Below are 17892 nucleotides of genomic sequence, written 5' to 3'. Positions count from 1 at the left end.
TGTGAACACACACAATTAAAAGCAAACAAGAGCAAACGCTCCGCTCCTGCACCTCCCAGCTACATTTTAAGCACTCAGTGGCCACAATCCTGGACGGCAGAGAGAACACCTCCACGCAGCAAGCTCTACAGCACAGGCTGTCTGGAGGAGCCTCACGGGGGCAGGTGTTTGCCTGCCCAGTTTGACGCTGACCCATGGAACGCAGGCTACGGCCTGGCACCAGACATACCTGCTGAGTGCACGAAAGGTCTTGTTACTGCTCAGCCCTTCGTTTCCACCTTCTGCAAACCTGTCAGACACAGCCCACAGGGCCTCACTGCCTCTGGAGCTGGGCCCCGGCCATTTCCAACAGGCCCAAGTCCCCCCAACCCACCTCTCACCCCTCCGTGTTTGTCTTATTCTGACCACAGAAGAATGGGCTCTTTTGTTCCCTACTTCCTTTACAGCACCTGCTGACAAACTCAGAGGATGGAAAATCCATCAGACACTTCTGGTGTCAGTGCAAAAACCCCAAATGGTGCAGGAGGGAAAGAGAACCCACGAGAACCCGGCGCAGAGCGACTCACAGAACTGGGTGGACGATCAGCTCCGGGCTGTAGGCCTTAATCACAGGCGCGGCCGCACTGGCGCAGAACACGTGGGACAAATCTGCGCCCTGAAGAAGGAGCACAAGAGGCTGACTCAGGAACCTGGTCCACAGGCCCCGGAAGGCTCCGGCATCGCTGCCCACCCACCAGACACAGGTGTCCAGTGCCCTGGTGACATGCGCGAGAAACGTACTAGTTCGGGTTACACCCAGCCAGGTGGCTTAGCAAAGGGCCAGGGCGCATAGCACAATACAAGAAAGACTTTTGCCGCCGCCACAGAGGCAGGGTCAGAGCCACACACACCAGCACAGCCCAGCTCAGCCTGGTCACCCTCCAGGAGGAAGGGTCACAGAAAGAGGCCGGTCATTAGCACTTGCTTCGTGCATGGGAAACTGCAGGATCAACTGCTTCAGCTGGGACCTACAAAGGCATCCCAGGTTCACTTTGGTGGAGTACAATACAAATCACACTTTAGGTTTTAAAAATGGGCTTCAATTGAGGCCAGGTGAAGTGGATCATGCCTGTAATCCCAGCATTTTGGGAGGCCAAGGCGGGCAGATCACGTGAGGTCAGGAGTTTGAGACCAGCCTGACCAACACAGAGAAAACCCATCTCTACTAAAAATACAAAAAAAATTAGCCGGGCTTGGTGGCAGGTGCCTGTAATCCCAGCTACTCGGGAGGCTGAGGCAGGAGAATGGCTTGAACCCAGGAGGCGGAGGTTGCTGTGAGCTGAGATCGTGCCACTGCACTCCAGCCTGGGCGACAAGAGCAAAACTCCATCTCAGAAAAAAGAAAAAAACAAAAATGGGCTTCAATTGAAGTGATCTTGTTCATGCACAGGATGTCAGGATAGACTTAAGGGTGTTTCTATTATCTATGATTACCTTAAGAAGTTATTTAGATTTCTATCAGAAAACATTTGCTTTAATCATTATTTAATCAAACTCTCCACCAGAAAAATCCCAATGAAGAACTTTTAAGTAAACATACCACTTTGAGAGCTGAGATTGCTGCAAAATATGGGGCTCCAGTGTACCTAAAAAGAAGATATTTAGAGTCAAAAACTTCTCAGAATAAGGTAAGCATACCTTGATCAATAGTTTATCAATAAAAAATAGGCATAAATAATATAGACATGGTTTATCAATAAATAACAGACATGAAGCACAGAGCACAAACCCAACGCCTAGAAGATGCTCAGTAAATGTTCAACGAACATGAACTGGGTTAGACTAGAAATGTCTATCTTTTCTTTTTTTTTTTTTTGAGACGGAGTTTTACTCTAGTTGCCCAGACTGGAGTGCAATGGCGCAATCTCGGCTCATTGCAACCTCTGCCTCCTGGGTTCAAGCGATTCTCCTGCCTCAGCCTCCCAAGTAGCTGGGATTACAGGCATGTGCCACCACCCCCAGCTAATTTTGTATTTTTAGTAGAGACAGGGTTTCTCCATGTTGGTCAGGCTGGTCTCAAACTCCCGACCTCAGGTGATCTACCCGCCTTGGCCTCCCAAAGTGCTAGGATGACAGGCATGAGCCACAGCGCCCAGCCAGCAATGTCGATCTTTTACATAAAATCTTCATGCATTTCAGGAGAGGGAATCTCTGGCTTATGTAATGCCTGCAGTCTCTCTGCAACGTGAATGTTCAAGGTAAGGAGCTGACCGCAGGCTTCTGCCCAGAGAGAAGAAAGTGACAACCACATGTTCAGAGCAGTCGGGCATGGAGAGGGTCCCAGATCGGGCAGACCCCGTCCTCCCAGAGTAACAGTCAGCAGAGGCCGGACGGGGGCCACTCAGGACAAACAAGAAACAGCACCCACACCCAGCTGCCTCCACCTCACTGTTCTGGACTCGCTGCACTCCAGGTCTAAGGGCACTTCAGGCACAGAAAGGAAGAGCCTTGTCCTGGCATCAGATGGGCAAATGCAACCTTTATGCCCATTCCGAGCAGTGAAATGTTTTGCTAACTCAAGAAAAACAGACCTGGGCAAATGCTGACACAGGTCACCTTACATGGCCTTCTCCTGCAAAGCGGTGTCAACAGAAAGTGTTGTAAATGCAAAAGAAAGGACAGACCAGGCAACATACATGCACACCCTCTCACATCATGTGAAAACGAGCCTCACTAATAAGAGAAATGCATGAACACAAGAAGTCTGTCGACTTGACTAGCAAAGGTTGTCCTCCAAGGGCTGCAGGGCAGGTGCTCTTGGGAAGCAGCTCACAGTAACACAATGGAGGTCCGATTCAGCAGCGGCACCAGCATGTAAATGCATGCACACCTGATCCAGTCACAACTCTCAACACACCCGATGGCACGACCAACAGCTGCAAATGGAGGGATGGGCAAAGAGAGATACCACACACATGCAAACAGAAAGCAAGCAGCAAGAGATTTCCGTCAGAGGCAGAAGGTATCCTTCACACCCAAGGACAACTTACAAACAGCTACGCACCAAACACAGCAGCAAAACAGAACGGAGGCAAGCTGGGGATTTGTCAAATTTCGTAAATGACTTTCAGTAACATCTTTAAATTGACAAAGTAAACCCACAGGCTGCTGAGCGTTTCTATCCTAAACACAAAAAACATGCCTGTGGTATGAAGTCCGGTTAAATACGGAAAAGCAAAAAGTGGAAAAACAGGCTCATTCCCCCACTACAAGCAAAACTTAACACTGACACACACGAGGGAACACTTCAGGCAGAGCTCCTCAGAGTTGTTTCCTAGTTAATGAAAAAGTGGATCACTGAAAAATACTGAGTGTCCTATCAGGCTGCACTTGGAAATGATTACTGAGGTCAAACTAGACGGCGTGAATGACAGGCAGGTAAGCAGCCAGCCAGCAGCTGACTTTAAACACCAACGTTGCACATCAGTTACTTACTCCTGACAGCCTCCAACTACGCCTATTCTTCCATCTTGTCCTTTGTGCTTTGTGGAAGACAGAGGAGGGATAATATTTCTCACCAGCTGCAAAGTATTTTCCATATCCTTTATCGAATGTACTTTACGTAGCGAAAACGCTCTCTCTAAAACTGAAAGACAAGAAAGATGAATAATTCAGAAAGGTAAACAGATACTGTTAGTACACATCATAGCCCATTAGCCAAAACTCTCTCCAAAGTTAGTATGAATGCTATAGATTTTTACCCAGTGGTTTTATTTCTGTAAGCAAATACGATGTTCAAAATTATATTAACACATGTCATTTTTTTTTTCTTTTTTGATATGAACTCTTGACTCCGTCACCTGGGCTGGAGTGTAGTGGCGTCTGCTACCACACCTGGCTAATTTCTGTATTTTCAGTAGAGATAGGGTTTCACCATGTTGGCCATACTGGTCTAGAACTCCTGACCTCAAGTGATCTGCCAGCTGCAGCCTCTCAAAGTGCTGGGATTACAGGCGTGAACCACTGTGCCCAGCCTGAACACATGTAATTAACACATATAGTAACATATGCTATTTATTTATTTATTTGAGACAGAGTCTAGCTCTGTCACCTAAGCTGGAGTGCGGTGGCACGATCCTGCTCACTGCAACCTCCGCCTCCTAGGTTCAAGCGATTCTCCTGCCTCAGCCTCCCGAGTAGCTGGGATTACAGGTGCCCACCACTACGCCCAATTAATTTTTTGTATTTTTAGTAAGGACGGGGTTTCACTATGTTGGCCAGGCTGGTCTTGAACTCTTGACCTCATGATTCATCTACCTCAGCCTCCCAAAGTGCTGGGATTACAGGCATGAGCCACCATGCCAGGACAACACATGCTATTTCGATCAGGTTTATTTTTCAAATGTATGAGAAATTTTGGAAGACCATTTAATTTTCCAGAAAGTTTTACCATTTTATCAAGTCAAAAATGCATTATTACTTAATAAACTATCTTACTTCATTTCAATTTCCCTTTAGGATTATTAGGTCTTTGCTCTCCTCACAAACTGGAAAGCAAGTTCCCACCTGTAATCCACTGGGATGCTCAGAAGCCTGCCAGATTCCTCATATTACTCCCAACTGTATTCCAATACTCCACTGGATATTAATTAAATAACCTAAAAATTGCATTCTAAATATGGCACACTTCTTAAATTGGGTTCAAAGTGGCACTTAAAGTAATTTCATCATCTTGAGTTGTCTCTAAACGGCTACACTTTAATTGGCCTTTCTTGAAGAGCTTCCTGTGTTGTATATTTTACCTTAATATTTAAAACAGCTCGGCTATGAGAGAAATGCTGGTATGTTCTATAGAGCTCAATGAATACATAATAAAGCATACATTCTCCCTAGAATGAAAGGATCTTTGCAAATATAAACAGTATTTTTTCAAACAAGGCGCTCAATATTTTTATCCTTCCAATTATCTCAGCAGCAGAGAGAAACCAGATGTGTCACAAGTTCCACCGACGGCAGCCCAAAGCTGACTGAGCGCCTCATGGCAAAAGAGCTTCATCTTTTAACTCTTACAGTTTTACTTTTTACTCAACACAATTTTTAAAGGAATTTTCTTTCTGAGTAGATGTAACTGCCTTAGCTGACAGAGCAGATGCGGAGATCCCCCAAGATAAAAAGATCCTATGAATCCCCATCAACCCAAAACCCTCAATCTCCTGACCTTGTGATCTGCCCATCTCGGCCTCCCAAAGTGCTGGGATTACAGGTGTGAGCCACCGCACCCAGCCCAACCCCAAACCTTTTCACCTTCTTCCAGACCAACACACGCTAAGACCCGGCACAGAATCACTATAATCTGTGGACCTAGAAGAGACACAATGAGGCTTTCTGTGCTACCTGCAGGGGACTGATGCGCCCATCCTTGAAATTCCTCCAGGCAGGCTAAATTATGGTTTTAAAATAATACACTTGTCTAGAAGAGACATTAATGGGGTCGGGTGTGGTGGCTCACAGCTATAATCCCAGCACTTTGGGAGGCGGAGGTGGGTGGATTACCTGAGGTCAGGAGTTTGAGACCAGCCTGGCCAACATGGTGAAACCCCATCTCTACTAAAAATACAAAAATTAGCTGGGTGTGGTGGTGCACGCCTGTAATTCTAGCTACTCAGGAGGCTGAGGCAGGAGAACTGTTTGAACCTGGAAGGTGGAGGTTGCAGTGAGCCAAGATTATGCCTGGGTGATACAGCGAGACATTGTCTAAAAAAAAAAAAAAAGAAAAAAGAAAAAGACATTCATGGATATCGATCAGCACCCTGTCTCTGTCATGGGGAGCTGTTCTATGCACTGAAGGATGCTAAGCAGCATCCTTGGCCTCTACCCAGTCAGCAGTGCATGCACACACACCCAGTGGTGACAACCAAAAATATCTCAACACTCCCAAACGTCTTCTGCGGGGGGCAAAATGAGCCTGAGTTAAGAACCACAGTAGAGATGCACGCGTGTAGTTTTAGCACCTTTAAATATACCAGTACTTCAAATTAAATCATATTTAAGCTCATATAAAATATAAATTGTGACTTATCACAGAGAAAAACAATTTAGTCAGACTTCAACTTACAGATATTAAAAATTAACATCTATATCAACGCACCCTGCCTGATGAAACCAACTCCGAAATGGTAATACTCAATAAATGTGTGTTTCTCACAATAAGGAAAGGAATAAAATGGTTACACCAGATAATACTGTACATTTTCCAGGAAGCTTCTTTCTTCCAATATGCAAGATTCATATCTTATGAACATCTGTATCTTAAATTTCAGATTTAAGTCTTAAAAAAAGTACTAGAGGTGAGGTATGAAATATTTAATGTTTATATCAAAAAGGGCAAATATCATAAACCGAGATTTAACTACTCATTTGCACTTTGCCTCATAGTTGAAACAACCCACACATTACCAAAAAGGATTTGACACAAGATTAGGCTGCATCCGCGAGTCGAGGTGGAGCACCTGTCGGGTGGAGGGGAGCACTGCTGCCCCCGTGCAACCAGTGTCACCCAACACCCCCCCAGGAGGGCAGGGCCGGGCCGCCTCAGGGCCACAGCTGCAGCGCCAGAGCTCCCAGGTGTGCTGTGTTCCAAGTGCTTGTCCTCTCCACACCTGCTCCTCAGAGCGGAAAAGCTTCCCTTCTGCACCACACTTTGCTGAAAGTCCTCCCAGTGCTTTGGCACAGGGGTACTGGGATAGTACCTTTTTGATCTCTTTGGTTATGAAAGAGGAGATGTGCTAGTCCAGGCATGGATATGCTTAAAGCCTACAGGTTTTAAAGCAAATAATGATTTTTATTGTTATTCAAATAATGACAAGAACACATACAATTTTTCTTCCACTTCAAGGTAAGCCTTATTAAAATGGCAAGATATCAGGGGACTTAACATCAAATACCATATACAAATATGGGCCACTTTCTAAGGCAGATTTACAGTAGGTTAAGCATTAAAGTCCCATTTAACACAAGCCAAAAATGTCAACTCTGATTTTGTGAAAACACACTACATCCACATAGCAATCTTTATAATACCTAGAAAGAAAACATGGGGGTAAATCCTGTTTTGAGCTATTCTTTCATCTTATATAGAAGGTAGTGTTTTGGAGCCCAAAATGTGCAAATCACCTTCATAGCAACTTGATTAACCCATCAGCGGGAGTCGCCTCCTCCTCCTGTTACGTTGTGAAATCTGAAGACTTTGTCAGATTCCCAGTTCCCTGGCCATGATGCTACTGTAAGGGCTGGGTCTAAGAACCTGGAGAACAAGCAGCATCATCCAGAAACTGAATATTTAAAGACTTACACATGAGAACAATGGTTCTCAAATGTAAGCTAGCTTAAAATTATTTTAAAACCGTAACATAATTGATAGTAACTTTTTTGCTATATAATTTTAAAAATTCAAAGTGATACCAAAAGTAACTTTTATTACATGTGGGGTTCTGAAACCTTTCAAGCACACAGACAACCTACATGGTAGGGGTTGACCTGGACATAAGAAGGAAGTTCTTATGTCTGGACTGGTGGAGAATCACCACCCTACTGTCTGCCCGCAGGAAATGTGGCACCTTCCGCACACTGCAACACTGACTGCTTCCATATGGGACTCTATCACCTCGAACACAGCCTGGCACAGAACAAGACACTTGATAACTATTCGATGAAGTAAAGACATCGCGATTCACTCTCCTCACTAACAGCCAGTTTATCTTTCTTTTACAGAGAAGGAAACTGGGGCCCAGAGAGAAATCTGTGCAGATGCTATGGGTAGTAACAAGCCAGGCCATGAGACACTATTTTACCAAAGTGCTGCCATGTTTTTGTTTTTATTTTTGTGGACACATAATAGGTGTAAAATGCTGCCATTTTAAGGCAAAATAAGAAGTACAGCATTTTCACTTAACTAGAATTGTATTAACGCCAAGTAAAATCCAGGCTGCTCACCAGTGTTCACCTAAGATAAACAGCTTCCGTTAGCAAAAGGGCCAAAGCAGGTCAACTACACTTGCCAGCATTTGGCAGTGAGGCAAGTTCCAGCTGGCTTACTGACGTCACCATTTGAACTTATCCACAGAAACATTTACATATAAACATCAAAGCTCTGAAGGATAAAAAGGCCTTGACAATAGGTGGCTTCAGATTTATCCCATTCAGTAACTCTTCAGCACAATTCTGAGTCTGGAATAACAGGTCATATCTGTTTGGCTTTTGTTTTAAGGAAGCATGTCTGGGGAAGACTATCATTGCTGCTTTGTGCTAAAAGTGCTTTTAGTACTAGAAAATTCTACCTAAAAAAAAAAGTACTTTAAATTAATGTGAATTATAACTAATTCAGAGCATCTAACAACAATTCCTAAGGTAACTGAAATATTCCCTAAAGCCTGGATGGGAAGTCAGTAATATACAGCTCTACATGGCTTTTCGTAAATGTTTAGCAAATCAGTCTGATAATAAATGCTCAACCAAGTGCAATGAAAAATCTTGCTACTAATCATGGTGTGTGAATTTAAGGTAAAGAGCTACAAATAAATCTCTAATTAAAGTGGTGTTAACAAGCCTCCCTGCTGGTGTGACTGAGGTACAGTGTAGAGTACCCTCTCAGCGCCACCCAATGCATTCGGAGTGTGTGATGAAAACAAAAAGCCAAAACTCTGACGATTCCCAACATATACACAAGGTAAAATCTGTCTAACGACTACAGCAACAAATGGTGCATTTAACCATTTCGGCCACTTACTGGCTGGAGAATCCTGGCTAAGTCACTTTCTCTGAGCTTCTATTTATCTTCTATACCAAGATGGATAACACCAATCTGTCCTTATGAGAAATGAGATATACAAGAGCTACTTCCTATATAAAATACGTTAGATACACCAATACCCACAAGGCAAACAGAAAGAGAAAAAACCCTATGAAGAGATGGGGCTCCAAGCACTTGCTCAGCTCCTGCTTACATTCTGTCTACATAATCCGTTCTATTTGAAAAGGCATCTCAGCGTGCAAGGACCAGCCAAGGCCAGGGCAGAGCCCTCGGGGGCATCTGGTCAGCGCTCCAGGTTCTGGGGATGACTCAGGTGAGCCTCCCTCCCCAAGGGACCTCCTGCACGCACATACACACCCTGGCACGGGGCGGGCGAAGGAGGCCTGGCTGGTCGAGTCCTTTTCTGCGGTCCTAGCGTCGCAGTATCCAGTCCCTCTCGTCCAAGGACGTGGAGGGTCTGTACTTGGACAGTGGCACTGGGGCTTCAAGCTGGGGATGTAGACGCAGCCCTGCTCCTGGTGTGCGCGAAGCCCGCTCAGCCGGGCAGCTCGCCTGCACGCCCGCCGCGTCCCTGGACCCCAGGAGGGCCCCCGTCTCCACCTCGGACCAAACAGCAAGTCCGGAGTTGGCGAGCATCTTTCCCAGACCGGGAGCGGGGACACAGCAGAGCAGACGGATCCGACCAGCGCCCCACGGCGCCCCAGGGTCCTCCTACCGGCCCTCGGCCCCCCGTTCCCCGGCCGCCGCGCGGGCTCCGCCGCTCACGCCCGCTCCCGGGACGGGCACGGGCTCCAGCCCCGGTGCCACCTTCTGCCCGTCTGTCACCCCGCGCAGAGGCTCCCGTCACCCCGAGCCGCGCCCAGCCGTCGCAGCGCCGTTCCAGGAGGCCTCCCGCCTTTCCCTACCCCGCCCCGCAGGCCACACGGCGCCCTGGCCCAGCGCGCGGGCTGCCCCTCGGCGACGCCTCCCCATCGCGAGCCAGCAGAGGCGGTCTGCGGTCGGGTACCTGCGTCCAGTGGTGGCCTGTACAGCGCGAGTGCGGCCGAGAGCAACGCGACAACAGCCGTGGCGGCGACTGCAGCCCCGGCCCCCGCCCGTGTGACCATCCCCGGGCCAAATGGAGTCGACCTTACCTCGCCTGCAAGCCCGGATTGCCCCACAGCGAGGACTCAGGGCCATCGGGCAGCATTCCGGGTTCCCAGCTGCCCCCGCGCCGCCGCCGGAAATACAGTCATTGGAAGCTTTTTCCGGTTTCCCGACCGCCCCCGCGCCGCTGTCGGAAGTGGGATCCCAACTCGCTCAATCACACCCGGTTCTAGATGATTGACAAGCGCGACGCCCAAACCGGCCTGGCCCCAGCTCTGGCCTAAGAGAGTTCGGCTGGAAGGCAGGTTGAAGAGTTAACAAGGGTCTGGGTCTGGTTTGTGTTTATTGGCCCATTTTCAGGCATGCGGCGTTATAGAAAATGATTTTGCCGGCAGGTGGAGTGCCGAGGCCCACTATTTGCCCCCAGCGTGGCAGTCAGGTGCCTTTCTGCTCCAGGCGCGGCCTCTGCCTTGAACCTCAAACCAGCTCACCGTGAGGCCCCCTCAAAGACTTACAGCCATTTAAATAGTCTAAGCCAATGGAATGGAAGTGAGCAGGCACTCATTAGCCTTCAAATCTCTTTTAAGCAACATAAGAGCCAAAAACCAAAAGTCAAAAGACAAGGTAACAAAATTGACTTATTTATAAATTATGTGCATTGAGCCACCATAATCTGTTCGTAGCAATTAGCTATACAAAACACAAGCATTTTGTTAAGCTGCTGAGGCATCTCTGTGCCCATCCTTGCTTTGGAGGATCTGAATTAATTTTATTCCTCAGAATTGGCCCTTACAATCTCATGCTGGGCCTGGAGGGATTGTATAGTTCAAATTCTGGAAGTACAACAAACACAAGGAACTAACAATATTTTAAATAAAAAGGTCACAAGCCCTGCCTAGATGATAGAAAAAAATTAAACCTTCAAATTATTTAGTATCTAGGCATAGAATAAATTACATTATTTCAAATAAAGGCAAAATTATTAAATGAACCTTAATGTTTTTGAATATAGGCCTGTCCCTGTGTTTTATGAAAGCAGTTTACTTTGAGTGTCACCTTTGCCCGGATCTAAAGGTGAGGCTTTGGTCAACTTCAGTTTGGTGTCAGTTTCTGGTAGGAGTCAGTGCCTTCTTTAGATGTGATATGTGTACCCAGGAGTCAAGGCCCTGCAACTTAACAGCACGAAAATTAGTTAATAGACCCTGATAAGTACTCTCTCAAGGGGCTAAGGGAGTTCTTCAGCTGATTTGCTTCCAGTAAATGTAATTATCAGGCCAGAAGTCGTGATATTGGAGTTCATGGTCTGACTGGAAGCTGTGAAAAGGTTCTACAGCTGGGCTCTGCGGCTCGTGCCTGTAATCCCAGCACTTTGGGGGCCGAGGTGGGCGGATCATAGGTCAGGAGTTCAAGACCAGCCTGGCCAATATGGTGAAACCCTGTCTCTACTAAAGATACAAAAAATTAGCCAGAACATGGTGGCACGTGCCTGTAATCCCAGCTACTCGGGAGGCTAAGGCAGGAGAATCACTTAAACCTGGGAGCCGGAGGTTGCAATGAGCCGGGATCTTGCCATTGCACTCCAGGCTGAGCAACAGGGTGAGACTCCATCTCAAAAACAACAACAAAAAAAGGCCGGGCGCGGTGGCTCAAGTCTGTAATCCCAGCACTTTGGGAGGCCGAGACCATCCTGGCTAACACGGTGAAACCTCGTCTCTACTAAAAAATACAAAAAACTAGCCGGGCAAGGTGGTGGGCGCCTATAGTCCAAGCTACTCGGGAGGCTGGGGCAGGAGAATGGCGGGAACCCGGGAGGCGGAGCTTGTAGTGAGCTGAGATCCGGCCACTGCACTCCAGCCTGGGCGACAGAGCGAGACTCCGTCTCAAAAAAAAAAAAAAAAAGGTTCTACAACCTTGCAGCAATTAATTTTTATAGTTTTAATAAGCCCAGCAATAAGACTACCTCAGAGACTTAATTTAGGATTTTGATTTTGAGGACGTTTATTAAAGATGTTAAAAGGCTCAAAACATCTGATCCAAACAGAAGCACAGGTTATTGTAAAATAACAGTTACTTACTTAACAAAAGTAATAATCAAAAGACTTGAAAGACAATACAGAAGGTAATATGGATGTAAAAACCTTGACCCTTTTACATTTCAGTTTGTGCATTCAAAAACCTAATAAAGACAGCATCAGAATTATAAAATCTTGTCTCTTAAGCCAGTTACCAAAAAAGCAAAGAAAAATCTTCTGCAGTGACTGCTTCTCCTTATGAGAAGCCCACTTAGATAACCTGGAAGTCAAGTTTGATGAAAAAGTACTGGAATTTAATCAGACACAGGAAGAGTGTGTTCAAGGTTATGAGTATACCAGGGGAATACATGACTCTTAGGAACAGCATGAGAAGTTTCTTGATTACACTGAAAATTTAGACATATCAAAAAAAGCCTAGAGTACAGAATGGAGGAAAACAATGTTTTCTGTTTTGACCTTCAAGATAAAACATTTCAGCCTTAGGCCATAACAGTCAAATTGAAACCAGAGGAAAAAAGTTACAAGAGCTGACAAAAAAGCTGAAGGAGAGAGTTATCATCTCAGGCCTTCTCAAGAGAGAAAAGTCAGAAACATTATAGAATTATTATAAAAAGCAAAAGTTCAATTAATTTTATTGAAAGCAAATCGATACTTCAAGGAAGCTTTGTTTTAACATACAGGACTATTATAAATGATTTCCTTTTTTAAAACTTCCATTAAAAACAATTTTTAAAAAATTTTTTTTCTAAGACAGAGCCTGACTCTGTCACCCAGGCTGGAATGCAGTGGCACAATCTTGGCTTACTGCAACCTTCGTCTCCCAGGTTGAAGCGATCCTCCTGCCTCAGCTTCCTGAGTAGCTACAATTGCAGGCATGTGCCACCATGCCTGGTTAATTTTTAACTGCTTTTTTTTTTTTTTAGAGACAAGGGGCTTGCTGTGTTTCCCAGGCTGGTCTCAAACTCCTGGCCTCAAAGGATCGTCCTGCCTCAGCCTCCCAAAGTGCTGAGATTTCAGGCATGAGCTACCACTCCCGGCTGCAAGTTTGATTTTGAGGTAAAAACAAAACGAACCCAAAGCAACAAAGCAACAGGGAAATACTTGCATGTGCTGCAGTTTCATAGCTACTGTTTCTGAAGCTGTATTTTAAAATCTTGCTCTTCTCTCAAAGTGCACCGACTCCTGGGAGGGGAGCGCTTTTCCCCTCTGCAAAGCCAGCTATTGCTGGGGCAAAGGACACAGGAGGGTAAAAGCCCTGGGGCTGGCTGGGTGGGAGGGAAGGAGGGCTTCCTGCTGTAATGGTTAATCCTATGGTCAATTTGTCTGGGACACAGCAACCAGATATTTGGTCAGACACATATGAAAATTGCTGTGAAGGCATTTTTAAGATGAGATTAACATTTAAATCAGTTGACTTTGAGTAAAGCAAATTATCCTTCACAATGGGGGTGGGCCTCATCCAATCCGCTGAAGGTCTTAAGAGAAAAGAACCACCTTTCCTTAGAAGCAGGGAGCTCCGGCTGCAGACTGCTTCAGGCTCCCTGGCCCCCAGCCTGGCCCCTGCCCTACAGACTGTGCATCTGCCAGCCTGCATGATTGCATGAGCCAGTTCCTTAAATCTTTCTCAACACATGCACACACACATGCACTTGCATGCACACACACCCTACTGGTTCTGTTGTTCTGGAGAAGCCTCTCCAATACAGCCACCAAGCGTGAAAAAGGGATAAAAAGGCAGAAGGCTGAGTACAGTGGCTCATGCCTGTAATCCCAGCACTTTGGGAGGCCGAGGCAGGTGGATCAGCTGAGGTCAGGAGTTTGAAACCACCCTGGCCAACATGCTGAAACCCATATCTACTAAAAACACAAAAATTAGCCAGGCATGGTGGCGGATGCCTGTAGTCCCGGCTACTCAGGAGGCTGAGGCGGGAGAATCGCTTAAACCTGGGAGGTGGAGGCTGCAGTGAGCTGAGATCATGCCACTGCACTCCAACCTGGTCGACCGAGTGAGACTCTGTCTCAAAAAAAAAGAAAGAATAAAGAAAAAGTAGATAGGCAGATAGCACCCCAAACAAAAATCCGACAGGTGAGGTCTGGGGTAGAGGAAAGAAGGTCCAACTAGGAATTGGGGGCTGTGGGTTTTAGTTTACGCTCTGCTAACAAAAGGGATATGTGATTATTTTTCTTATTTTTTCTTTCTTTTTTGAGACAGGGTCTCACTCTGTCACCCCTGGCTGGAGTCCAGAGGGGAAATCAAAGCTCACTGTAACCTCAAACTCCTGGGCTCAAGCGATCCTCCCCTCTCAGCCTCCCTCTGCTTTCTCATGTGTAAAGTTAGGAGGTGGGGTTTGGTATCTGTGGCCTTTCTTGCTCTGAATGTTGTGACTCAAGCTCTCATTGTTCCTCCCGTGGCCAGTCCTGTGTGTGGCTTCCGCCTGCTCCGGGCAGTGAGGTAGGTCTGGTGCTGGTTGGCCCCTCAGCTTCAGTCTCCGTGTGAAAGGCCTGGCACCTCATTCTTCAGGAACAATATTCAGAAACAGATGGTAGAACTTACATTTTCTTTGTGATTGAAACTTGATCTTGCTATATCCAAGCGGAGGTCACATAGACTAAAGATTAGCCATTCGATCATAGATAAGAGAGGACATGTGTGACCAGGCATAACACAAAATTAAAAGCAAAAGAGCATCTTCTCATCCCAGGGAGTGGGTAGCTGGTGGTGAGGTCCGTGGGTTCGTGATGGAAGTCCAGCTCTGTCTCCAGAACCTTCTCCTAATCCCAGCCCAGTCTCCCCCCTAGCTGTGCTCTGTGTACCCGGCCTGAGGCCACATTCTCAAAGTTCCTGAGCACGCTGGCCCTAAAACCCTGGCCCCTCTGGGGACTCTGCTTACGTTTTCCGTTTTCCCGCGGTGCTCAGGAGTTCCTCTCAGTACTTTCCCACGGCCTGTGGGAAGATGCCCTCCACAGAAATGGTTCAGGCCAAGTTCCCAAAATTGATCTCTGGGGCCGAGTTTATGGGGAGACATGGCATGCCAGGAGCCTGCTCAGGAAGGGGGACCCTGAGCGACCTCTTTCTGGCCTTGCTTTGCTCCTTTTGTCTAAGCCGGGGGTGTCCGATCTTTTGGCTCTGGGGGCCCCATTGGAAGAATTGTCTTGGGCCACACATAAAATGCACTAACACAAAAGACAGCTGATGAGCTAAAAAACTCAGAACGTTTTAAGAAAGTTTATGAATTTGTGTTGGGCCTCATTCAAAGCCCTCCTGGGCCACATGTGGCCCGTGGGCCTCGGGCTGGACAAGCTTGGTCTAAGCGTTTTGGTTCTCGACAGAATTTCTCTGCATTTTCCCTGTCCACGTTTCTGCCAGGCCACCTCTCCTGTCACGTGGGACGCCTCCTACGTATTTATTTGCAGGCCCATGATCTCCAGGTTTCTCGTAGTTTTAGACAAGGACAAATCTGGGGAAACCCTTGGCTGCAGCTTGATTCAGCAGAACCGCGGAGCATGTGCCCTGGCAGGTGTTGGCTCCCCGGGTGGAGAGCCGCAAACCAGATCTGCCCCACCTGGTTCTCAGGGCCTGGCAGGGAAGGCACCCGGACCTGCTCAATTTCTTTTGAGCGCATTTTCTTGTACAAAATAGCCTTTCGGTGTATTTAGTGCAGTTTGATTTTTTTTTTTTTTTTTTTTTTAATTTAGAGACGGGGTCTTGCTATGTTGACTGGACCGGTCTTGAACTCTTGGCCTCAAGCAATCCTCCCACCTCAGCCTCCCAAAGTTCTAGGATTACAGGCATGAGCCACTGCACCCAGACTGATTTTTAAAAATTATTTTATTATTGTGGTAAAATATACATAAGATAAATGTTAGCATTTTAATCAGTTTTAAGTGTACATACAGTTCAGTGGCATGAACTGCCTTCACACTGTTGTGCAACCATCACCACCGTCCACCTCTAGAACTTTTCATTATTTTAATCAGAAACCCTGTACCCATAAAACGCCGACTCCCTGGTTCTTCCCTCCCCCAGTCCCTGGTCCCACAATTTCACTCTCTGTCTCTATGAGCATGACTGTAATTTTTCAGAATTAAGGGGAATTACTGAAGAAAAGAAACCAAACATTGAGTAAGCACAAAGGGACTGGAATTAGCAAAACACTGACAAATAATTGCATTCTTATTAATTTAATTACGTTGGTGGGAGGTGCTGCTTTTCCTGCCTAGTGAAAACCGGGAGACAGTGTCTTTGTTGTCACACCTTACCCATCATTTTCAGCTTTATGATGAAGGAGAATATGGTTACTGGATACAGCCAGAGGAAAAAACAAAATTTATTTCCAGGATCAGGCAAACTTTATCTTTCAGACTTAAGGAAAAACCGGTCTGGCTTGGGTAGACTTCGTTCCCCTGGGGGCTTTTTTGAAAGGCAGAAGCACAAAGGTACATGCTGTTACCCATAAAAATTAAGTCGTCTATTTTCTGAGTGATTGCCATGATTCATCATCTATTTCAAAAGCACAAATGATCAGCGAAAATGTTGATGCAGTTATGGATCTGCTTGGCCGTGACTGGGATGCTTCTCTCCTCAGCCTTCTCTCTCAGCTGTCAGTTGCAGCAGAGGCAGCACCCTCAGGGGCGGTGCGGGAGACACAGGCAGGGCCCCTGGAGGAGCACAGAGCTGCCTCTGCAACTGCACTCCCACTGCAGCTCCACACGTCACTGTCACCGTGCTGGGGCCAGGGAGCGATTCGTTATCAGCATCTCAGACGACCACGGCCCTTCCCATGTTCCTCACACGTGTATGTGGTGCTGTCGGGGTATTCTTATTCATTTTCTCCTACATCAGACTGCCACTGCACCTGACCTTCATGTTAATATTTTAATATGTTTTAATTTTTTGTGTGCATGGAGGACTTCACAGGAAAGAAAGGAGGATGCACAGGAGCAGTTAAACATGGGGCTGGGAGCCGGGCGCGGTGGCTCACACCTGTAATCCCAGCACTTTGTGAGTCCGAGGAGGGCAGATCACCTGAGGTCACGAGCTTGAGACCAGCCTGGCCAACGTGGTGAAACCCCATCTCCACTGAAAATACCAAAATCAGCCAGGCGTGGTGGCATACACCTGTAATCCCAGCTACTCAGGAGGCTGAGGCAGGAGAACTGCTCGAACCCAGGAGGCAGAGGTTGCAATGAGCCAAGATTGTGCCACTGCACTCCAGCCTGGGCGACAGAGCAAGACTCTGTCTCAAAAAAACACAAAAACCAAAAACCAAAACAAACCCAAAAAACAAAAAAACAAACAACAAAAACCATGGGGCTGGGGTTCTATGCCCTTTTAACAAAGGGCTATAAATTGTGGAGACATGACAAGACAAAGGAAAAAGAGTTTGGGCTTCTAGAGGTGGTAAACTGTGGAAAGGTGAGCATATGAGGAAAACGAACAGAAGGGAAGGGTTATTTAGTAAAGCTAGTTCACGCAGATGCATCCTGGTGCTCTCTCCATCGTCACGGATAATGCTGTTCTTCTCTTCCTGGTATGAGAGATGGGGACACCCTCATGAGAGAAATTTACGCCCAGCTTTTAGGCAGAGGGGGGAGGGCAAAGAGCCTTCCTGGTGTCTACTTTTTCTCAATTGCCTTCCAGTTCAAAATCATCTTTACGCCACAGTGGCATATCTTGAGCTGGCATATTCTAATCCCCTTCTATTGTAATATATAATGGAAACTGAGACTTCAGCAGTGCTACTAGAACTTTCTGTGATGACAGAAATGTTCTATGCCCGCACCGTCCTATATGGTAGCCACTAGCCACGTATCTATTGAGCACGAGAAATGTGGCTTACAACTGAAGAGCTGAATTTTAAATTTTACTACATTTTCATTCATTTAAATGTAAATACACATATGTGGTTGGTGTCTGCCATTTGAATAGTAGAGCTCTACAACATTAAGAACTTAATCAAAAAACACTCACTTAGCTTTGAGCAT

The 17892-nt window shown here is 46.5% G+C and overlaps 1 protein-coding gene across 47 annotated transcripts in view; it reads right to left on the bottom strand.

Annotated features, from left to right (window-relative positions):
* Window positions 1-17892, bottom strand: part of NAXD (NAD(P)HX dehydratase) — a 67272-nt gene that overhangs the window by 19075 nt on the left and 30305 nt on the right. For 13 of the 47 annotated variants that reach the window (XR_012426545.1, XR_012426524.1, XR_012426529.1 and 10 more), the window contains exons 1-6: window positions 9795-10021; window positions 3475-3625; window positions 2200-2259; window positions 1580-1625; window positions 567-655; window positions 230-289 (exon numbers count right to left, since the gene is read on the bottom strand). Coding sequence is in view for 17 of the 47 variants with exons in the window: in XM_065532983.1 (XP_065389055.1) it covers window positions 230-289; window positions 567-655; window positions 1580-1625; window positions 2200-2259; window positions 3475-3625; window positions 9795-9894 (506 nt within the window). In the remaining 30 variants the exon portion in view is untranslated. Of the gene's footprint in view, window positions 1-229; window positions 290-566; window positions 656-1579; window positions 1626-2199; window positions 2260-3474; window positions 3626-9794; window positions 10022-17892 lie in introns of those variants that run through there. The other 34 variants (XR_012426547.1, XR_012426532.1, XR_012426531.1 and 31 more) reach the window with 10 other exon arrangements.

The sequence above is a fragment of the Macaca fascicularis genome, chromosome 17 (genome assembly GCF_037993035.2).
Source record: "Macaca fascicularis isolate 582-1 chromosome 17, T2T-MFA8v1.1".
Lineage (NCBI taxonomy): Eukaryota > Metazoa > Chordata > Mammalia > Primates > Cercopithecidae > Macaca > Macaca fascicularis.
This window is presented reverse-complemented; position numbering and strand designations above follow the sequence as displayed.